Source organism: Squalius cephalus (assembly GCF_949319135.1).
Source record: "Squalius cephalus genome assembly, chromosome: 3".
Taxonomy (NCBI): Eukaryota; Metazoa; Chordata; class Actinopteri; order Cypriniformes; family Leuciscidae; genus Squalius; species Squalius cephalus.
This window is the reverse complement of record NC_137124.1, coordinates 4,789,775-4,814,366: the sequence shown is the minus strand read 5'-3', so window position 1 is coordinate 4,814,366 and position 24,592 is coordinate 4,789,775. Positions and strand designations below refer to the sequence as shown.

At 38.4% G+C, this 24,592-nt stretch overlaps 2 protein-coding genes across 2 annotated transcripts in view; both read left to right on the top strand.

The window, feature by feature from the left end:
- Positions 1-24,592, top strand: part of LOC307156318 (serine/threonine-protein kinase Nek4-like) — a gene marked incomplete at its 3' end in the record, with an annotated part of 945,281 nt that overhangs the window by 330,141 nt on the left and 590,548 nt on the right. Inside the window, exons 5-11 of the mRNA XM_079867609.1 lie at positions 2,064-2,105; positions 3,074-3,198; positions 3,501-3,597; positions 8,042-8,136; positions 11,763-11,846; positions 11,938-12,005; positions 12,091-12,177. Coding sequence (XP_079723735.1) covers positions 2,064-2,105; positions 3,074-3,198; positions 3,501-3,597; positions 8,042-8,136; positions 11,763-11,846; positions 11,938-12,005; positions 12,091-12,177 — 598 coding nt within the window. The remainder of the gene's footprint in view (positions 1-2,063; positions 2,106-3,073; positions 3,199-3,500; positions 3,598-8,041; positions 8,137-11,762; positions 11,847-11,937; positions 12,006-12,090; positions 12,178-24,592) is intronic.
- LOC307155326 (uncharacterized protein) lies at positions 13,385-21,996 on the top strand. The gene is made up of 2 exons (XM_079865923.1): positions 13,385-13,609; positions 19,748-21,996. The coding sequence occupies exons 1-2, from the start codon at positions 13,497-13,499 to the stop codon at positions 21,408-21,410; spliced, it is 1,776 nt and encodes a 591-aa protein (XP_079722049.1). The 5' UTR covers positions 13,385-13,496; the 3' UTR covers positions 21,411-21,996.

Below are 24,592 nucleotides of genomic sequence, written 5' to 3'. Positions count from 1 at the left end.
CTCAGTTGTGGTGTTCATTTCGACTTGGAGTCGGACAATAATGCCCACAGAGCCAGATAATATATGCTGTATGGAGATAGAACAGGTATAGTTTAGTTTAATTATGGTTAGAACTTACTTGTCATCTGCTTTTATCCACTATTAATACAAGCCTGCTGTAGCAGAACCCGTACAAATGATGACCAAAATATACTGATGAGTTCAGTGAAGTTTATTGTACATCACACAAAAGTTGAGCGTTAGTTTTACTCCAGAGAATCTCTGTAAGAGCTGAATAAACACAGTATAAGAAGTGAGCATTAAAGTCTTATCCATAAACTCTCTCTCTCTCCATTTAAAACGTACACAGCAAAGTACACAAAACACTCGTTACAACTAACAGTAAACATATATACACACCTTTTCAGTGGGTGCTAAATAAACTGGTAAACTGTATATCCGTAAAACAATCAAAAGCTCTCACTTTCATTTTTGCCATGGTCAGTCACGTTAGTCCTGTCGCTCCGGAGAGTGTAAGCTTGATCACGAACAGTACAGATCCATCCTCGAGTAACAACGAGAGTAAATGAAGACTGCTATGTTCATTCTTACATCCAACAACACCACACCTCAATCGCTTCGGAGACATTCATGTCTACAGCGGCTCCAGTGTCGAAACACTGGCAGACTCTGTGTCCAGCTCACTCAGGGCGGGTCTGGGCTCAAACTGAATGCTATTTTACAGGTTTAGAAAACAGTTGCGCCACTAACCAGGAAAAAATAGTCTAAAGTCAGTGGCGCGTTGCACATGTTATTCATATGCTATTTTAAGGGTGCATGCTTGGCCATAATCAATGTAGCGTGTGCACAACGCGCATACACTTTGATTCTCTCATCTACACAGAAGCAGCAGTTTTCATTTTTGCAAATCATACATTATTACGATAGATAGATAGATAGATAGATAGATAGATAGATAGATAGATAGATAGATAGATAGATAGATAATTTATTATAAAAGCATACATCTAGCTTACACATTTACCCAAATTATCAAACGCCCGTTTAACCGAAGTTAATTTGGGTAGGTTTCTCCATTTCAATGCAACTTCTCTCTTTTACGGCCGTGACGAGAGCGTTGCTCTCCTTGGCTGTGAACCGCGCCTGGAAAATCCGCCGTTACCGCCATGGAAAAAGCGCGCCTGCTCTTAAAGGGAATGTGAGATGACGCTCTGATTGGTTTATTTCACGTTACGCCCAAACCACACCTATGAGTAATGAAGCGACTTCAGACCAACACATTTTAGATTTGCTCCTGGCGCAAGAGTCATTTATCCCGCCGGTATAATAGCAACAGCGCCGAGACCCGCCCACAAAGTTACTTGCGCTTTGCGCTTGACACTTGCGTTTCAGATCGTTAAAATAGGGCCCTGAGTATTGCCTTTAGAATTTGAAAATAATTCGAATTTTGCCAAATATTTAAGAAACAAATTCTAATTTAGTTTTTCAGCCATTTGTACAGCCGTACTGAATACAATGATGTTGCTATTTTTGTGACAGTTTTGTTTGAGAATAGTTTAAGACTCAGATTAGCAACTAATAATTTTAATAAAGTGTTATCTGTCTGTCAATCACTGTGCACATTTAGGTCTGTTGAGGGCATGTTGGAGGGATAGCTACTTACTGATTATACTAAGTGTTTTTATTTAATAGTATTTCTTATATTTTTTTCTGTCCTGGAATCATTATGTTGTGTCCTTTGTTGCCTTCACAAATAAGTTAGAGATAAGGAAATGTCTCCATCTCAAGGTTTTTAACATCATGGAATGATGAAGCAGTTGAATTGTTGCTGCTCGAAGCCCGATTGAGCACTGAGAAAGACACAACTAAAACTATTCAATAAACAGCTCATTTTAACAATCACTTTGCCTCATTCAATAATCTCGGTCCACTTTGTTGCTAAACTGACCGAAAAAAGCCCACATATGCAGTGAATGTTGTTATGTGCCGCATTGTGTAACACAATATACTGTTTTGTTTCTTTAAGTACTGAATTTGAACCTCTTGTCCTATTTTCATAACAGCACAAAACAATGAAAATGATAGCAGAGCAACAGAAAGAGCAGGTGAGTGTAATTAAAGTCTGAATGCTCCTATAACAATGACTGTGAGGGTCTTTTGTGATTTGCATATTTAAACTGAGTCTTCTGGCCTTTCTTAGCTGTGATGAAGTAAAACTTCTCTCAACAACCAGCTTAATTCATTAAAGCAAAGTAAAGAGGGCTGCAACTGATCCCGTGTGTGTGTGTGTGTGTGTGTGTGTGTGTGTGTGTGTGTGTGTGTGTGTGTGTGTGTTAACTGTCACAGTTGTTTCTACCTTCTAATTTTTATTAACATAAATTGTATATAAATTAGGGCTGTCAAAAGATTAATCATGATTAATCGCATCCAAAATAAACGTTTGTGTTTAAATAATAATATGTGTGTGTACTGTGTATAATTAAATTTGTATATATAAATACACACACATGCATGTATATATTTAAGAAAAATGTGTTATTTATATATATAAAAAAATATTTATATATAATATAAATGATATATAAATATATACAGTATATGTATGCAAATTTTTCTTAAATATATACATGCATGTGTGTGTATTTATATATACAAAATAATTATACACAGTACACACACATACTGTATATTATTTAAACACAAACTTTTATTTTGGATGCGATTAATCGCGATTAATCTTTTGACAGCCCTAATATAAATATATTATACTTTTGTATATTATATAATATTATGTAAATGAAATAGTAATTTAATTTATATAATATTGTGTTATATTGAACATTGCACACAAATAATTGCAACCACAACACATTAGTATTGTATACTAATAAGTATTAGTGTTGAATAAATGTATTCAATAATTAGCATTAATAATCAATAAGCATAAGGTAATCAGTAGCTACTGAATATATTGTAAATACTTTTTTTGCCACAAATTTTTTGAGTAATATTTGTATTTATATTGTTTTAGTGTTTTTCTAATGGTAATTTTCGATTTGAATCTTGATTGTAGAAGTGTTAAACAAACATGAATACACCATAATGAAAGAACTTGGACAAGGGATTTCAGGAAGAGCGTTTCTGGTGAAGAGTCCAGATGAAGATTCCCTTGTGGTTAAAGAGATCAACTATAGAGATGTAAGTAAAATCAAGAATTGTTTAAAGTATTGAATGTATTAATTAGGGACGGCACAGTGGCTCAATGGATAGCACTGTCGTCTCACAGTAAGAAGGTCCCTGGTTTGATGCCAAAAAAATTGTACGTGGTGTATCTGAATGTGTCCCAACTCTGGCATAAAACCTGTGCCCTAACCCAAATGTGTGTGTGAAGTGAACCCTGCAACAAGCGGGAATAATGCTAGGAACATGGATGGATTGATTGAACATATTAATAAGATCCTATAGATAAACATCACATAGATTAAATGTGTTCTTTGCAGAATGGGAATTTGAATCTAGGCGTAGCCATAAACGAAATCAACATCCTGAAGAAACTGCACCATGGATATATCGTTGGTTACGAGGACTCCTTTGAAGGTGTGTCTCTTTAAATTATAGAAAGAGAAGCATGACAATGTTCCTTCAGTCTGAAAGTAAATGTTACAGGTTTTTTTAGAAAGTGTGAAACAACTAACAGTGAACATGTGGGGTAAGATGGGGTAAGATGAGTGATGTGCATTTACTATAATGTGTAATGTATACTTTTATATACTTTTAATATGTACGGGGTAAAAATACAAGTAATTTTGACCTGAAACTAATTTTTTAAAACAATTTTCATCAGAGGGCTCCAAGAATACAAAAAAAAGTGTTGTGGTGGAAATCTAAAAAAATAACAAATCCTTCCCTCGCGGGTCAATTTGACCCCCGTAGGAATGAAGGGAAAGCGAGCTATGCTTTTCACATAGAAATAACCTAAATGATCAAAATTCAAATTAAAAATGCTAAAACTACCAAAAAAGGATTTTATAATGTCTACATGATGTCTAGGACCCAGTGGAACAGCTCATTTGCTCCATATAGAGCTATAAGCCCATCTAGATGCAAGAGTCATGAAATATTGTTATATTATTTATTTTTTTCCACAAGAGGTTGGCAAAGACGCCCAATGTAAGATATTTTGAGCTGAATTAAAAGGGTTATGAATAAAATTGTTATTTTAAATTTAAATTGAAAGAATGTGAGGAATGTGCTTAAATTACTATTTATTTATTATTTATTGATCAAATCTAGTAATTTAAAGGTAAATACAATAAAAAATAAATAAATCTCCCAAAAATTGCATTAAAAAAATTGAAAAAAATAAAATAACATAATCTTTGTTCAAAAAAAATAAAATAAATTAAGAATAATTGTATAGGGCTTCGGGTGATTTTGACCTGCGAGGGGAAGATTTGTCAGTAAGGGATGAAGCGAGGACTCAATTTGCAGAGGTAATGGGCTTTTATTAATAATGAAATAAAAACTAGGGGAAACAAGAGACTTAAGTTAAGTTGACACATAAGGTAACAGTCAACATGACGATCGATCGACACAAGGAGAATAAACAGGGAGCGAACAAGGCAGGTAACGAGGGAGGACAGGTAATGCTGGGTACACACCAGAAGATAATCGGGTTGATTTTGGGCAGATTTTCCCCCTTTCCGACAATCCTAGCTGTGTCCCGATTATCTTGATGGTTCTACAGATTATCTTATCAGATTTGCCCTTGGTGTGAGGTGTGTTAAGTGTGTTTGAACCTGATCGGAAGAACGTCGGAGCCGCACTGATCGCGAATCGTAAATATTCAACATGTTTAATATTTACGATCAGAAATCCTGATGTGTGGGGAACTCCGAGGACAAACGTGCGCGCGCTCTGGAGATTATCACGTGAAACGAAACAATATCCAATCAGAAAGCGAGATGATGGAAGACGGAAGCATAACAAACTCCGTCATGGCGCAGCACAAAGTGAAATTGATGTGGACAGCAGAGATGGAGGATCAGCTTGTTGATTTGTGGCGACAGCACAAATGTTTATACAACGTGTCGTGAAAAACCTTTCAAAACACCATCGCTGTTTCTTCCTGCATATCGTCCGCCATGCTTATTCTGAATTAATTATTACCCAGCATAACGAGGGAGGACAGGTGGGGCAAATGCACCAATAATCAGGTAACAAGATGGACGGGGTTAGGAAACGCATGACAAGCCATGTGCTAACACAGAACAAGACATGAACACGCAGCTAATGAGGATACTCATAAGCCACGTGTTCACACAAAACATTACAACATGAAAGCACACAGTCAGTGTAAAACACAAGCTGCATGCAACAGCACAAGACAAAACATGAAATGAAAGCACAAAACCTACGGACAGAAGAACACACGAGAATGAGCGAATACTCATTCCATAAGCTCATGACAGAAGACAATAGGCTTGTTGGACTTGAACCGGCGCTGCACAGACGGATCGGTGAATGACATCAAAGTACCGCAAGAGCGATTAGAGAGTAGACGGATCTGTGTGGTTTTGAATCGCTCTCGCGGTACTTTGATGTCATAAACCGATCAGTCTGTGCAGCGCCGGTTCAAGTCCAACAAGCCTAAACACTCAGAGCATGAATATCCGAATCCCGACACAGAACCGATACCGAACATGACATTAGTGCCGGAATCCGAACACCATGCTCCGGACATGAAACTTAGACAAGAAAATACAGGAGTGTCAGAGCTCTGTGACAAGAACAAACTAGACCGAAGTGACAGAACCCTGACAATGTGAGGGAAGGATGAATGTTAAAGAGGTAATTTTCCCATTGGCAAGAAGCCCTTAATAACTTTTAAAGAATATTGTATATTAATGACATATAGTGCATTTATTTAAAACTGTGTTTTGACAAATTAGTTTAATAAGTGAATAAACAATGACAGAGTGTAAGAGATTATTCTTAACCCTCAGAGGTCGGAGATCACGCCGGCGTGATCTGCTCGCTTTTTTCCTTATGAGTTGAATTGAGACCCAAAATACTCTTTTGACTTTGATTTTACAAAACAAGTTTCATACATCAATCGATTCTGTTAAATGTGTATTATTTTTGTGTATACTCACAATAAAAACAAAGTGCTGTGCTTTTTGCCAAATAAAGAAAAATAAACACGAAGCGAGTTCTGCCTTCTCTCTGCAAGTGTAGTCCATTCTGAAACGCGTCCGAAAATGAACAATAACTCAGCGAATACTCAGTCAAACAGGCATACAGACACACAGGCATGAAGCTTGAATTCTCTTCTTTTTAATGAAGTAATTTATATAAAAAACAAATATTCTCATCTTGTGAAATCTGTATTAAAAGAGAGCGATTCCAGTCGAGCTAATTACATCTGATTCAGATGTAATGTGACTCTGCCCACGGAGAGCGCGCGCTATTCAAACGCAAATGACTGAGGCAATCCGCGCAATCCTGTGAACGCCCCCCATATCAGCTCGAGAAAACACAAGTTTATTCAGATCATTACTTGTTTACACCGTCTTGCAGCTGTGAGGAATAATAATGGAAAATGTCCCCCAGAAGTGCGGGTATATCGAGGAGCGAGCTGAGGAATACTAGTAAGTTTTTTTCCTTCTCACATGAATTTCTTCACGTGGGTTTCTGTTTATGAATGAATGAACGGCAGAGATGCGCGCTGTTTACCACAGCTGGCAAAGACAGTTTAAATTTAAATCGCGTGTGTGAATGAATGATGATGTTTCAGCAAGCTGTATTGCTATACTGAGATGAGTAAAAATCGACTGAAATATGTTGAAATAAAATGTAGGCTATTTGTATAAGCAACGTATTAAACTGCAAATTAACAATATGCCCTAATATTTCATGAAAACAACGTTACAGTCAGGCGAAATATGAAAGTAATGAATACATAGATAAAATGTAGGCCTATAATCATTTTTTTTTACAAAGAAAGAGTACACTTGAAATACTGTTGAAATTGTAATATTGTTGTAATTGTAACCTTTTTAATAAAATGGCAAAATATATTTACAAGATAGATGTAAGCAAAATCTTAAATGGTCAATATAAGTCTTCTTCTAAATATATCTTTTGTTCTTGCATTGTGGCTCAGTCAGTGTCACACCTGAATGAATGGCTAATTATGCAGAGTCATTATGCAGAGTGGGTGGGACATTCTTGTAAACCACTCCTCGTTCACGCCTCCTCGCATATTGGCTTTCCAAGCAAAACCTGTTTTACATCAATTTAAATCAATGTATGGTTTTATGTGAACGATAAAGCAAGACTATTTTCACATAATTTTGAAGAAAAAACACTAGGCGAGGACATCCATTATTCAAAAGTCTTATTGACACATATTTACTATGTGTTTTGTGGCCTTATTTCAGAAATTTTAGTTTTTAGTTTTTTCAATAACCATGCATAAACATTATTCTCTCAAAAATGAAAACATGTACATACACGTGGCTCACATATTATGATAGCCCTGTTTGTGCTTTATAGAGTGAATTTACACCTTTGCCATTAATATGTTTATAAGTAACTGAAAAAAGCACAAATGTCAGGGCATGTCAGAACATCTCAAGGGCCCCAAAAACAGCCCAGACCCCAGAGGGTTAAAGGTAAATGTATTACTTGTATATGACTTTTATACAGGCACATGAATACACTACCGGTCAGAAGTTTGGAATAAATATGATTTTGGGGTCACCAAGCCTTTATTTATTTGTTCAAACATACAGTGATATTGTGAAATATTTGTTACTGTATCAAATAATTGTTTTCTATGTGAATATATTGTAACATGTAATTTATCAGTTTGACACTGCAGACTGGAGTAATGAGGCTGCTGAAAATGTTTTGAAATAAGAAAATTTCCAAACTTTTGACTGGGAGTTTATACATATTTAATTTCCTACATTTGAAAATGAAAATATTCTATGATAATACATCATTTTAAATTTTTTTGATGTTTTTTATGATGAAGAATCTGGGTACTTTTACATTGTGTCGGAGTACTGTGCAGGAGGAGATCTATACAAGAAAATGAAAACACAAGAAGGAAGTTTTGAAGAAGAACAGGTGAGTGTTTTATGCACTCTGTTGAGTCAGAGAGAGCTCATTCACTCTAGAGCTGTTAATTATAGTATTTGATGCTAATTATGTATGTGATTCTCTAATTATATTTTATGATGTATTTTGTCAAAAGCATCTTAAGCGTTATAGTTTGTTTCTGGTGTAGTACCAAACTTTATCTTAATTCACTGTTGTACGTGTGCAGGGAAAGAGGTTAAAGCCAAATGGATAAACCTTTGAGAGACACAAGGGAAAATACATTTTCAGTCAGCACTGGTGTACCGCGAGCAACTCGAGGCAATTAATATGCCAATGCAGTTGAGGCCCCGTCCACCTGAAACGAAGAGTCCGACCACGGGCTGAAGGTTGGGAGGCAGTGCGGGTTGATGTGCACCCGGTACGTGCCACTCTGCCACGGCCATCTCAGGACTCAGCCGTGAAGCCAGTGTTGAAGCAGTCTCATATGAAGCAATCCGAGCGGCTTTACTGCGGCTGCAGATGCCATATGCCCCAGTAACCTCTGAAAAAGTTTCAGTGGAACCGCTGTCCTGCTCTTCATTGTACTCAAGCAGTTCAACACTGATCGGACACGTTCCTCTGTGAGTTGCGCTGTCTGGTTGACCGAGTCCAGCATCATACCGAGATATGAGATCCTCTGCACAGGGGAGAGTTTGCTCTTGTCCCAGTTGACTCAAAGCCCCAACAGGTTGAGGTGACGGAGCACCATGTCCCTGTGTTCGCACAACTGCTCTCAGCCAGAATCAGCCAGTTGTCTAGATAGTTGAAAATATGAACGCCGTGTTCTCTGAGTGGACCAATGGCTGCCTCCGCGACCTTCGTAAAGGCTCGGGGCGACAGGGACAGCCCGACGGGTAGGACTCTGTACTTGTATGCCCGTCCCTCAAACTCAAACCGCAGAAACGGTCTGTGTCGAGGAAGAATCGAGACATGAAAGTACGCGTCCTTCAGGTCGATCTCGGGGACGGATGTATTAGAAAATGCGTTTCTGCGTTAACATCTTGAACGGGAGCTTGTGCAGGGCCCATTTCAGGGCTTGCGGGTCCAAGATTGCCCGTAACCCACCGCATTTTTTGGGTACAATGAAGTAGGGGCTATATAACCCTGTCTTCATATCGACTGGAAGGACCGGCTCAATCAGCACTGAGGCGGCCCGAAGCAGAATCTTAGTTGTTGTGCCAGACTTAACTGGTTCCAGGGTGGGGCAGAGGGTGTGTGGGAAGGCTTGGTGGCTTTGCTCACTGCCCTCCGTGCCCTCTTGTGCTTTTATTGAGAATTTGGGTACCACTGACTGAGACGCCAGCGGTGGAACAGAATTTGAATAAACAAAAAGATTCTCTGCCCGGCGCTCCACCAGGGAAGAGCAGCTGACTATGGGTCTCAGGGCTGCTTAGACAGGTGGCTCCGTCTTCCTGCGAAAGCTTGACATCACTGTAGACCTGGCTGTGACGGTTGTGTTTTTTTGTTTTTTCGCAGGGGACTAACACCCTTGGCGACAAACAGACTGAGGGGAAGCCAACGAGTGAATCTGGTAGCACATTGGGACAAGCTCTTGGTTACCTCAGCCTGTTTCTGAACTGTGGAAAACCGCTGGGTACAGTCTCCAACAGTGTCTCCGAAAAAGGCCACCTCGTGAGATGCATCAAGAAAGCGAACTTTGGCGATGTCTCGCACCTCTGCAAGGTTTACCCCCTGGGGTGCTTCTAGACCACCACCGTGGACATCGTCTGACCGAGGGCCAGTGCTGTGACTTAAACCACAGTCAGTCACTATGCGCAGCTCAACCCCGACTTAGAACTACCCCCATGTTTTTGGCCTTCCACAGACTTGTAGGGTGGCCCTCGCATGCAGGGAAGAGGCGGTCTGCAATAAGCAAAGGCGCCCCACCACCAAGGGCAGTGAGAGAGGAAAAACTTATTCTGCAGATTTTGGCGTGTTTGGCTTTTCATATTGCTGCCAATATGCTTCCATACTGCCAAACTTTTTCACACACATCCGGCAGGCACGGGGGCAGGGCAAGGCGATTACGCATCGCACTGCGCCCCCAGAGTAGCCCGGGAAAGTGTGGCTGTCAAGTCTTGAGTCTGATTCAGCATGAGCACACACACCATTACAGTAGAACTCAACATCATCTTTATTTCCAGAGCGTAACAGCCCTCTCTCCGATGAAGTAATCCCAGTAATCCCATCCGAAAGCTGCTAGGCATGCGAGACAGTGAACGTCAAACTCGATGGCACACGGCACGCTGAGCGTTCAAGCCCTCATGAGAGAGGCAAGACGAACAACATGCCGACGTGGTCATAAACCACCCACGAACGCAGTGTCAGCATGTTTGTGACGCCCTAGAGGAGTGAGGGGCCCGAGGAGGTGGTCTCGTCGGGGAACACTCACTGTAATCCTCAGATCACAAGAGCCAAATTAGCCAAATTAGCCCTTTTCTGGTGCAGCAGAAGAGGAACTAGACCAGGGAATAGGCAAAGGGACTGAATGACATCTAGAAAAATATGCAGTGTCAAACCGTGTATCCTCTTTCAGGAAACCACTCTCTCTAGTGCTGAAGCACCCAGGGATGACCACAGCCTCACAAACGGGATGATAGCTGTTTCTAACATTCTAAGCTGTGAAAACAGCTGTTTTGCTCTCTGTGAGATTGCGGCCAGCGCTGTAACACCAACACCAGCTTAAAGAGGCATTCTCCTGAAGAAGCAGACTCGTCTGAAGTTAAAAGTTGAAGTTAACACTCTCAGATAAGATTGCAGAGCAGGAACAGCATTCACCACTTGGCTCCGAAGCGAAAGACAAGGATGCACCTTCTGCTCATTATATGCTCACGCCGTGATGCACAGTAGCTGGTGCAATTATCGCATGCCAATGTGCATTGGCTCGTTTAGTTTCTCTCGAAGTAGTTAGGCTCTCGCAAGCGATCCCCATTCGTCAGTCTTGACTTGCATAGTAGTGACTGATGAAGGGTTGTTGAATTGTTTTGCGTTCGGTGTGAAAGGACCTTAAGACACTTTAGTTGCTATGATACGGAATGTCTGCTGAACTGTTACTTGCATCTGATTTCACAAATAGTTTGTTTCTGAATATAAAAATATCAAAACATTGTAAAGTACTTACTTGTTTTGGATGAATGTGCTTGTATTGTCATCTGTTATCGTTGTAACAGAATGTGACGGTTGGGTCTTTGTCCTCAGCTGTGATTAGATGGCTTTGTAAAAAGTGGCAGTGATTAGCACATTTTACCCAAATTTCCATCTCTCAGCGACCAGAGAAATGCTGCGCTTATTTCGAAAGAATTGAAAAATTACGCTAAATACACTTTGGTGGACAAGCAACCTTAATGTCACATTTATTACAGAAAAGTTATCCAATGATTACAGTTTGTTAGTTAGCTATAAAGTACTTCAGAGAAGAGCTAATATCGCTCAGCCCTGTTAATACTCAACATTGAATGATACATTTGGGGGTATACTGTAAAACAAGAAGCATTTTTTTCACTATGGTAGACTAATGGCAAATATGCAACCTTTTTTTTTTACTAAAATATACCAAATAAAACAAATACAATGCATGGAATATATTACTGCTTTCTTGTTTCTTCTGTGTGTAGATCCTTGACTGGTTTGTTCAGATTTGTCTGGCTCTGCAGTATCTCCATAAGCACAATGTTCTCCACAGAGATATAAAACCACAGGTAGACATTGACCAAGGTCATTTAATCATTTATTAACATGAAAGCCAAATGTTTTTATGAGTTCATGTGATGATTTATGGTGTTCCTCTAGAATGTTTTTCTTACTGGGGATGGTTACATCAATCTAGGAGATTTTGGATTCTCTAAAGTGCTGCAAAGGTGAAATTAAATAGTAATAGGATTTTTGAAGAGATTTTGTCAGTTCCATCCATTTGAATTTACATGTTTGATTTTTCTTTTTAAGAGCTGATGAATATGCAACATCGTTTGTGGGTTCAGATCTCTATGTCAGCCCAGAAATCTATACAAAACACAGACACAATTCAAAAAGGTATGCTTTTTGTAAAAGATTATGTAATACATACATTGAGGCCTGGTTTCACAGACAATTTGAAATTAAACCAGGATTAGGCCTTAGTTCAATTAGGAGGTTTAATAAACATGTCTAAAAAAACTACTAGTAAAAATTACTGGTGTCCAAATTACTGGTGTGCATCTTGAGACATATTTTAAGATATGCTTTCAGTTAAAACAGCTCAATAATGCATATTAGTCTGAGACTTAAGAATTGTCTGTCAAACCGGGTGTTAAAGAACATGAAAGTTAAGTATTCAGATGAAGGTCATCTAAAACAATACAATTAACTATATGTAATGAGTGACTGTTATAATAATGCGCAAAATGAAGAATAGCTCTGAGTAGTCTTTAATCCAATAATCCATTTAGATTTAATCATTTTGCTGAGAAATGTTTTTCATGAAAAAGATGCACCTTGAGTTGTTTCTTGAAAATGGCTAAAGATTAGACAGGAGAATAGACAGGAGAATCACAGGGAAACGAGACCTGTAAACTGAAACGACACCAAACTCAAAGAACACAGGGCTTAAATACACAGAGGATGACAATAACTAACATAATGGGGACAGGTGTAACCTAATTAACAATCAAGGAGATTAACTAGAACACAATCTAGCAGGCAAACAGGGAAAACTAAATCAATGCAAAACAGAACATTGATGTGACACTAAATCAACTGAAGTAACTAACTAAATTATACTGACTTTGTTTAGTGATATATGGTCATTGGGATGGCTGCTTCATGATCTCTGCATGCTGGATGTGTGGGTGAGTATATTTAAGTTAATCCTATGGCTCAATCAATTAACTTCAAAGTGTACAAACAAAGAGAACAGTCCTAACCTATTTTAAGATCTTGGTAACATGGAAGAAAAGTTCGCCAAAAGTAAATATTAGTTTACATTTGCACACACAGAAATCTTCTTTTTTTTCTCTCTCTGCATTTCTCCTCTTTTCTAGCTTGCTTCTTAATCTTCGGTATCATAAGTCTGGAATTGTGTCCTACAAATACTGTTGGCTTTGCTTAACAAATTGCCTTTGTTCTTCTATGGCAAGTTACTTTGAAGAAAAGTGTCTGAATTATAAATTCAGTCACATAAATAAAGGTAATAATTAAATATATTTGAAATGTTTAATAATCTAGAGGTTAATCAGACTTTTATTTTTCCTTTATCTGACAGTCAAACATCATAGAGCGTGCCAATAGCGTGTCTACATGCCAATAGCTTGAGAGGAAACATACCCAAAATCTCAAATAGGTACTCGAATGATCTAAGGGGATTAATCTGTCAGATGCTCAGCCGTGACCCTCATACTAGACCTTCAGCTGATGAGATTCTGGCAAAACCATTCCTGAATGATGCAGTAGACAGAAACAGGAGGATTCCAGATGCACTGCAGCAAAGGTACTTGACTTCCATCAATAACTTTAATGAGGCCTACGACATGCACTATAACGACTTTGAGATTGTAGTTAGTGAGTGGAAAACAGCAATAGATTCACTTGAGGAGATCCACCGTAACTGCACTGTAGGCAGTCTGACAGGTGCAGTGATCGGGGCAGCTGGAGGAATCACTGCATTGGTTGGGGCATGTTTGGCACCGGTCACATTCGGAGCGTCTCTGATTGTAGCAGGAGTTGGGATTGGTGTTGGAGTTGCAGGTGGTCTAACAGGTGCTGCATCCAACATTACCAATACAGTCAAACAAAAATCACTCCGTGAGAGCTTTGAAAAAATTCAGCAGAACTACAAAAAAGCAAGTGAACCGATTCTTATGTCACTCAGAAAACTGAGAAAGTTACTGAGAAGACTTACAAGGTTCAGTGATTTCGTCCCTAGCTCAACTTCTGATAATGTGCAAATGTCATGGAGAATAGGCAGAACCACAGTAGCAGGCGTCACAGAGTTCGTGACTCTTGGAATGTTGGCAAGTTTTGGCAGAATCGCTGTTCAGTCTGCCGGTGTCGGGCTGGCAGTAGCAGCAGTAGCCGCAGCTTCAGGAGTGTTGAGTGGAATCTTAGTCATAGTTAACGTCGCCTTCATCGTGAAAGATGCCAGAGAGATTCACCAGATGAGACAGAGAAGAGTAGATGATCCAGAAAACATCAAATCCACTGTACTCAAAGCCATCGCACAGATGAGGAAAACACATACAGAGCTTTGCCAGGTCTTGAATTCACAAATCATATAAATTATATATCTGCGAATGAGCAGAGGTGGGCTGTCAGGGCCATCAGGGCCTTCTCTGCTGGCCCTGTCAAAATCTAAAATATATATATCTAAAATATATATTATTTTTATTTTTGATTTTTGTGAGGCTGAGATGAATTTTCCATATGGCCCTGTAAAAATCTAAAAAAATTTTTTTTTCATTTTTACGATTATATTTCCAGAAAGAATGTTGTTATTTTCATGTGGATTCTCCAAATGTCATCTAAAGGCATCACAGCTCCGTGGACCAGCACTAGTAGTAATAGCTAGCCTTCCGTTGAAACTGAAAATTTCCATTTGATGATAACTTTGACTGACGTGTATCATTAGCCAATCAAATTTGATGTTCAGTGACAGAACGCCCCCAGGGGGCCAGCGATGTGTAGGCGCTAGCCCCCGCTGATGTCATCATCCATTTGAAATTTTGGCGGGTTGTGTTTATTTTTTTTTACAGTCTATGGTTGTGAGCGATGTCAGTGAACCGAGTATGGCCGTTGCCTTACCTCTTGCTCTTATCGATTCTGTTTTCGATCTCCTTCGTGTGCCTTTTTCAAGGCGTTCGTTTGGAGAGAAGAAAGATATCATAACAAAAGGAAGATTCACACCTAAGCTGGATGGGCTGACGAAGGCCGGAAAAGGTTTTGTGCGGCACTTCACCGAGGGTAACTACGACCGCTATGACTGGCTAACAGCTAGCACTGAGCGGAACAAGCTATTTTGCTGGCCGTGTTTGCTTTTTAATAACTGTGCGGGAACATGGAACAGCACGGGTTTTAACAGCCTTAATAGCTTCACCAAGGCAGCTATCAAACACCAGGCATCCGAGCGTCACCTCACAGCAGTGGTACATTTAAAGACCTTTGGTGAGTCCAGGGTGGATTTGCAGCTGGATGACCAGCGGAGACGAGAGACAAGCCTGCACAATGTGAGAGTCAAGAAAAACCGGGACATACTGAAGCGCCTCATTGATTGTGTCATATTTTTGGGACAGCAAGAATTGTCTTTCAGGGGACATGACGAGGGGAATGAGTCGATGAATCGAGGTAATTACTTGGAGTTACTGTCTCTGCTATCAGAATACGATGCTGACTTGAGACACCACCTTGCCACGGCCACTGTTTTTATGGGAACATCGGGGAAAATTCAGAACGATCTCATAAATGCTGTTGCTGAGGTGCTAAATGATTCCATCAAAAAAGAGATTACCAACACAAAGTTTGTCGCAGTTATGGTGGATGAGACCACCGATTGCAGCAACGCTGCACAGCTGTCATTTGTACTCCGATATGTTACTGACATTGGAGTAAAAGAAAGATTTTTAAAGTTTGAGGATGTTACAGGAAAAAAACGAGCTCACGATCTAGCAGCTTCAGTACTTGAAGTGTTGGGCAGCTACGATTGCAAAACAAAGTTAGTGGCGCAGTGTTATGACGGAGCCGCTGTAATGGCATCCGGACTTAATGGGGTACAGGGGCGCGTAAAAGAAGACATTCCTCAGGCTCTTTTTGTGCACTGTTATGCACACACATTAAATCTTGTGATGTCTCAGGGAGCATCAAAAATCAAGGATTGCAAGATTTTTTTTGCGAATCTGGGAGGATTGTCTGCATTTTTTACACGTTCTCCCAAGCGCACAAAACTGCTGGATGAGTTTTGCGAGAGGCGGCTGCCGCGGGTCTCTCAGGTGAGATGGAACTTTAACTCCAGGTTGGTGGGCACGGTCCATGACAAAAGAGCTGAGCTGGTAATGCTTTTCCAGCACATCCTTGATCACGCGGAGGATTTTGACCGTGAAACTGTACATTGTGCATCAGGACACTTGTCACAATTGAAAAGCTTTGACTTTTGTTTTTTTCTTTTTTCTTTCATCGACATTTTTGACTTTGCTGATGTGCTCTTCGGAATACTGCAAAATAAGAGCTTAGATGTGCAATTCAGTCTGTCCAGAATTGCAGATTTTTGCCTGATTCTTGAAGATGAGCGTGGAAAATTTGATGGCATCTATGAGAGGACAGCGGAGGCCGCAGGACAGCCGAGCGCAGGCAGAGGCCGAACAGACGTGCGCGCGCACTACAGACAGCTACACGCAGCATTAATCGACAGCATCATCACACAAATCAACAATCGATTTGAGGATCACAAGCGACTACTGTTTGTTGCATTGCTGGATGCACAGCTGTTTGCAAAGTTCAAGCAGACATTTCCTGAAGCAGAGCTCAGGAGCCTGGATGAGAGCTATGGCGCACAGTTTGACCTGGGCAGACTCAGAGCTGAGCTCAAAGTGATGTACAGCATGACAAACTTTCAGGGAAAGAGTCCAAGTGACCTACTGACATTTCTGAGGAGCACGGGGCTTGCAGTCAGCATGTCACAGCTGTATGCCCTCACCTGCTTGATCGTGACCATACCAGTGTCCACCGCATCAGTTGAGCGATCTTTCTCAGCTCTCAAGCGCATCAAAACGTATTCACGGAATACAACCGGACAAACACGACTCTCTGCACTAGCATCTATTGCCATTGAGAAGGAGCTGCTCATTCATCTTAAGCAGGATGCACAACTGCATGATGAGGTCATTGAATGTTTCATCAGAAAGGATCGGAGGATGGATTTCATTTATAAGTAGGCCTAGGCCTAATGGGTGAGTGTCTCACTGTTTAGGAGAGATACAGTTATTGCCTATTTTATACAGCATTTTTGTTATAGTGTTAACTGATTGGTATTGCTGGAGTTTGGACTGTAGATGGTGATGCTTTGATGTGCCTTAGTACTCTTCAGTACCAAGAAAAATTAATTGTGTGTGCAAGCACACTTGTCAATAAAGCAATTTCTTATTCTGATTCTGATTCTATATAGCTGTTATAATACAGTGCGAGGTGTGCGTGCAGAGGCGAACACTGAGTGGGGTGCCCAGGCAAAATTAATCAATGAGGCCCTTTATATATATATATATATATGAAGAGTTCAGATGCAAAAACCTCTAAATGCCATCTGAAATTTTCTTCTAGAATGATCATTTTTATCAAGCTTGTATATTTAAGTTCAATAATTTCACTTAAATGGCAATTAATAGGTCATTTTCATTGCCATTTAAGTGAAATTACTGAACTTAAATATACAAGCTTCATAAAAATGATCATTCTAGAAGGAAATTTCAGATGACATTTAGAGGTTTTTGCATCTGAACTCTTCATATATATATATATATATGATATGTGTGTGTGTGTGTGTATGTGTGTTTTATATACAATAAACGTTTGTTTTTTTTGTTAATATATCTTCATTACCTAGAGATATTATTATACAAAATTCAAAACACTAACAGAACATAAGTTGTTTAATTTTTACATTTTGTGCTTATTTTTTTAATTAACGAAATGTCAATCTTCATCTTCATAAAAGAAGATACAATAGAATAATACAACAATCTTCAAGATACAGTAAATCTTCAAATGTATAGCTTAACAGATTGTCACCTTAAATCGTTTTTTTTTTTTTTTCGTTTAAAAGTGGACATATAAAGCTTTGTTGACTAGTTGACCAGTGTTCTCGGTCAAAATTATGGAGTAGCCTATTTTAAGTTGTTTCCACTGTTAATAGGAAAATACAAGTAATTGCATCGGCGCCTCCACGGCGCAGTGCGCGCTCCACACTCCGCACAAACACGAAATGTTCTGATCTGCTTTTGCCTTTTATGTTTTATTTATTATACTTAAAATAAATTTGTATATTCGTTTATTTATTTATTTTATTTTTAAATTAAATGTATTACTTTTGGAAGTGCAATTTGATTACCATATGCAGTAAAGTTGAATTAACGTAACCTTCTGTATTTTTTACTCTTCAAAGTGTACACTTGCAGCCAGGCAGGTGGTGATTATAATTAAGCTAAAACCCCATTCAATAATAAGGATAAACAATAATTTAAAAGTAGCCTATATAATTGTCTAACATCTGACTAATTAAAAATTTACCTCAACGCATAAAATGCTAAATGGGGATATCTATATCTATATCTAGCATTAAAAAAACGTCATCTCTCAGTTGCTGAATGTTGTGCAACTACATTGCTACAGCCCTTTTGCGTCTACGTTGTTACAATGTTGCCAGCACGTATAAGACAGTGACGTTGCCATAGCAGAAATGCAGCGTGCAACAGACGTTGCTTGCCACAACGTATGTGTTTGCTGGGATATAGCCGCTCTGCGCTTTGAGAGGGATGAGCAGGAAATAGACAAACGATCTCTTTTCTGATATCTTCATGTTTTCTTGTAAATGGTCTGAAGAGCGAATTTTATCCTCCACAAGGGCAAGACATTTAGGCTATGTTTGATTTTGCGCTGCCAGAGAAAGCGATACTAAATGACGCGCTTGTGTGAAACGCGGTTTACAAAAAAACTTGTTACTGAAGGCCCTGACTGAAACCCCGCGGTACGCTACTGCGAATGAGTTAGTTTTTGTATCACCTGAACGTTTGATCACACTATTTTGTGTCATCATAATGAATTAACTGCAAGGATCGTGAAATGTAATGCTTTAGCCTGTTACTGATACGTGACTATTTGTCAAAAGATTTGGAGAGTTAAAACTGCTCAGTTTTACACGTTTAAAGCAATCGTACATAAAATAAAATTTGAACGAACCCACAGTATTTGAAAGTAATGGGTATGAATGTTTGTGCAACACTAGGCTACTGTATTTAATTTCACTGCCATAGACTTGGTCACCAGACTTGAGAAAAAGTGTTACTGAAATACAAACAAAGTGCGATATAACTGTATGTGTACAGTAACTAATATATATTTGCTTACCTGTCTAAAACACATGCAAGAGCGGAGTCTCTGTCGACAGATCAAGTCTTGCAATCAATAATCATGAACCGTGATGACTGAATGACACAACAGCGGCGTGTGAGATATTGTATCATAGATATACAGTACATACATTGAACCTCGTTAGCGGTTTACGTATAACGGTCCGTTGAAACGGCCACTAATGAGGAATCTATGTAATCTATAGTTTCTACAAGCGGAAACTGAGGATAGCGCAAGTATTACGTAATTTATATTAATATCATAATATTATATTATACCTTTAAGTCACATCAATGTAATGTAATGCTGCTTGTCTTGGAAGAAAAAAAGTTACAAGCTTCTCAAAAACTTCAAAACTCTAAAAATAATGAAAAATAATAATCAGTGTATGGAAATTAATTTAAAATAATAAATAAACTCCACTAACAGTTATAAAGTCACTGCAAACCAGAAAATATAGTAATCAATAGCTGATTTAAATAAAATGTTGATGCTAAATCAATTCTCTCTTCTGTAGATCACGTCATGATGCCAAACTATTGAATCCAGGTCCTCCAGCACTTTACCGTCTGAACACTGAAAGAAAATATCTTGATGGGACTGATGAAAAGGTCAGACAGTGGACATATGGAAGAAGAGACAGAAGTAAGAAGAACAAAGTCATATTGATGGTGGGAGAAACCGGCTCTGGGAAAACCACCATGATCAACACCGTGATCAACTACTTACTGGGAGTGAAGTTTGAGGATGAAGCGTTTTATCAAATCACAGAAGAAGAAGAACATCAAGATCAGTCACAATCCCAGACGCGCGAGATCACTGTTTATGAGGCGTTTGTTGAAGAAAACCCAACATCTCTGACCATCATTGACACTCCAGGATACGGACACACTGGAGGAGATGAGAAAGACAGAGAGATTGCTGAGTATCTGACCAGATTATTTTCAGATGAGGATAATGGGATTCGTTATATTGATGCAGTGTGTTTTGTGATGAAGGCGTCTCAGAATCGTCTCTCTGGAAAAGAGCTTTACATATTTCACTCAGTTCTGTCTCTGTTTGGTAGAGATATAGAGAACAACATAGTGTTTCTACTCACACATTCAGCTGGAGGACCTCCAAAAGATGCTCTCAATGCCATTAACACAGCAGAAATACCCTGCAGAAGAGATGAGAGAGGAAAACCTGTTCACTTCTTATTCGACAACCAACAGAAAGAAGAAAGAGACGAGCAGTACGATCATACCTACAGATCAGCCTGGGAAAGGGGAGAGAGAAGCATGAATTGGTTCTTCAAACTCCTGGAAGAAAAGAACAGAAAAAGTGTTGAGATGACATTAGATGTTCTGAAAGAGCGAAGACGACTTGAGGCCTGTGTCTCTAATCTGATAGAACGAATCTCTGAGAAAGAGTTAAAAACTGAAGAATTGACTCAGATTCAGGAAGTCCTCAGACAGAATAAAGAGAAGATCGAGAAATGTGAAAACTTTCAGTTTAAAGTGACAAAGTCCTTCAAAGAAAAAGTCCCCATTGTAAATGAATGGTTGTGGAACAGCAAGGCAACCTGCTGCTCCGTCTGTGAGGAAAACTGTCATGAGAGGGGCTGCTGGTGGGTGAATGATCTCTCATGGTGTTGGGTCATGAAAAACAGCCACTGCACTGTGTGTTCAGGAAAGTGTCATTACAGCAAACATGTCAGAGAGAACAGAAAATATGTGCTGAAGACAGAGGACGTCATTATGACATTTGACGAGCTCAAACAGGAGTATGAACGCAAGAGTGAAAAGCCTAAAACCAGCTTTGATAAAAATAAATTTGATACTACTAAAGAGGAACACGAAAGTGTCCTGAAAGAGTTTGAGAATAAAACAGGAATAGAAGAACAACTGAAGAGCGATCTGGAGAAGATTAAAAAAGTAAAGTCCGACCTGCTCTGTGAAGCGTATATGACCATCGTAAAACTGTCTGAGATCGCATTAAAAGCAGACAGCGCTTTCACTCTTCTACATCTGGATTTCCTGATTCCCAGACTGAAGGAGGAGGGAGAAGATAAATGGATGAAGAACCTGGAGGATCTGAAGAAAGCTGGAGAAGAAAGGAAAAACAAGGGGGCTTTAAAGTATGTGTGGGAACATACTGGGCAAAAATGTTACAATTTTTTCAGTCGTGGTAAAAAATAATAAATGCAACAAATCTGAAAATACACGATGAAAGAGCAGAATAGATGTTAATCCATCAGTGAAAATGATTCTCAAAATGTCTTTACATGATCAAATTACTGAATATATGAAAAATGTAACAACACAATACTTAGAAATAACAAAATTGATGAAAGACTATCATTAAAATGTTTATTGATTTATTTAGTCTCTACTGTTTTAGTAATTGTGGAAGACATTTAATATGTTATGTACTATGTTTGCATTTTCTATATGTTTGATTTTACTTTATTAATGGGATTAAGGTGGTATTATAGCTTAACAGGTTTCTTGGTGAAATAGTCTTATGTTTGTATCAGTGGCTGTGAATTCATCTGGAACTAATTTTAACCATGATATCATGTTCCATGTTCACCATATTAGCTGTGTTTCCATCCAAAGTTACGAATTAAACTTATGTGCAAAATTAGAATATCACATTAAACATTCGCAAATAAAGCACTAAATAAAGTTTCCATCCAATGTGTTTAAGAGAATACAATCGTCACTTCCTTGTAAAGTGCCACAAAGTATCAATAATAAAGTTGAAAGATGTTGCAACCAGGACACACTGTTGCTTTTTTCCTAATAATGACTTCGCCTCAAAGCGCACAGAAGAAACTCAATACAAACACTGTCATGTTATCTTGTGTTTGGATGCCTAATGAGTGTGAACGCAATTGTGTCGTCATTTTGATGATGGACTTTGACTCAAAATACTTTTAAAATAAATTGTACTTGACATTTGACGTAGGAGAGAGCGGGACACAACCTAACACTTTTGACTTTCTCAGTTTATGTAAATTCACTTGGGATTCAGAGAATCATTATTTTTTCCACATTAATTTTGGTTAACCAGTTATTGTGGTTTTGTTTTATTAATACAGTGTATATATTTTTTTCTTCATTTCCCCTGAAAGAATGGAAGTGAAATGTGACAATATGCCCCACCTATGGACATGAACATGACCATATGACAGATTAATATGTTATCTGATCTAATCAAACAAATATACAAGACAAACTAAAATATTTTGTCAATAAAATACAATTATTTATACTTTTTCAAATAAAATAATGGTATTTTTAATAATTAAAAATAAACAAATGTTTGAGTTTGACAACAAACACACTGCAAAACACAGCTATATACAGCACAGTTCAAAACAATAATAATTCATATTTTCTGAATATTGACTCAGTCTTTATTCACCTTTTTCTAATGGTTTCTCAATACAATTCATAAAAGTATGTAATAGAATATCATAGTTCTAATAGGGGCTCATTGTAAGGCAGTGTGACAACATGCCCCGCCTGCATAACTGGGGTTTAAACACTGCTCGTGTCTTCTGCTGGTTAGATCAGCATGATAATCATCTCAACTGTTAAATAACAGATATAAGATTAAAATGGAATATAAGATAAAATGTACAAATGTACTTTTGCTATGGTTAAAGAAATGTTCAGTGATATCTTCCAAAGATTTTTCAATTTTGCACATTTTTTTTTTTTTTCAATATAGTGTTGATATGGCAACTAGTAAATACACTAACTCTCGTCATGCTGGCATGTGTGGAAAGATGGGAACGTTTTTAACCTTTAAAATGCTACAAATAACAAGATGTGCTCTGATTTGATAAAATACTTGGCCTGAAAAGTTTGAGAACCACTGGTCTATAGGAAACATTTGGTCTTAGATTACCATGCTAAACTATAAAATAAACTAATCATTATTATTTGTAATACATTAAATAATAATAAAAATCCCTTAATTCCACTAAAACTTACACGTTTTTTGCATCAGCTGGTACAGCCACATCCATGACATCATTTAAATTTAGATGGATTTAGATTTAGATTTTATCAGTTGAGTCAAAGATTCAATGATCAATTCATAAACATCGTTTGCCCTGTCCCAAATGGCACACTCCGAGCTTGTGGACTTCCTCAAAGTCCAAACTTTGGTGACGTCATGTAGTGCAGACCTATAGGGCCATTGGCGTGAGTCCACGAGGGCGCATTGAGAGGTTGTTTTGGGACAGACTTGATCGTCGCGGCGGAAATAACGGCCTGGTTGTTGTTGGACAGGAGAAATCACATTTTTGTATCTTATCTCCATGTCCACTACACAGCCTGCTTTTACAGTTCTATACTTTGATATTGTGCATGCCACCTGGGCATTAGACAATAGATACATCGTGCTTATTTAAAATGATATATACAGTTGTACATAATAATACATAATGTTCCATTTGAACTAAGATTACAATTTTAACACATAATGAAAATGTGCATGAGTTTCAGATTAATTTACAGGTTTCAATATTCATACTACGTTTGCATATGACTCAGAATAGCCCTGACATTCAGTTCCATTTATTTAATGAATCATAATGCGATCGTATTATTCAACACGCTATTATTATGTTTGAGACATCAATATGGAAGTAAAATAATGTCAAATGTTTTTTGAAATAAAAAGCCTGTTGAATTGCACTACTTGAAAAAAAATAGGCATTGCATTAACCATGCTTGCATTTGAATGCATTGTATTTTTAGGGCTTGCATTTTTATGGGCTGAAATTCAGCATGGTTGAATATTTAAGCTTTGCATATTTTAATTAAAAACATTTCAAACACCTTTTCATTATTAAAAATTCAATAATCCATATTCACCTTTCATATTTCACTTCCAAAATATTCAAACTGTTTAAAAATACAACCTATAATATTCAACAGGCAATTTTCGGTTCATTTTATTTCGCTTTGCAAAATTCGCTTCCACAAATTCAGTGGTTCAAATTCGACAGAAAATTCAACATTGACGTCCAGGAACTGCAGGAAAAGCAATAGATTACCGAGCATACTCTCCAGCTGCTGTTAGTCTACCTCACCAGCAGGTGGTGCAAAAGCGTGTGTTGTTGACGAAGACCAGCAACAGTTAGAGCAAGCCATTCATTCATAAAACTCATTTACAGCAATGTAAGTGTATTTGTGATTATTATGACGGCTGTTTTATGTTAAATTCAGTGCCTTCACGGTTACTTTTCCTGTGTAGCCTACATGCATCTTTCTCTACCGTGAACGAGATTATAATGTTATTCCCCGGTGCGGATGTACAGATCCAATGTTAAATTTTTTAGGTTGACATATTTCTCTTGGTT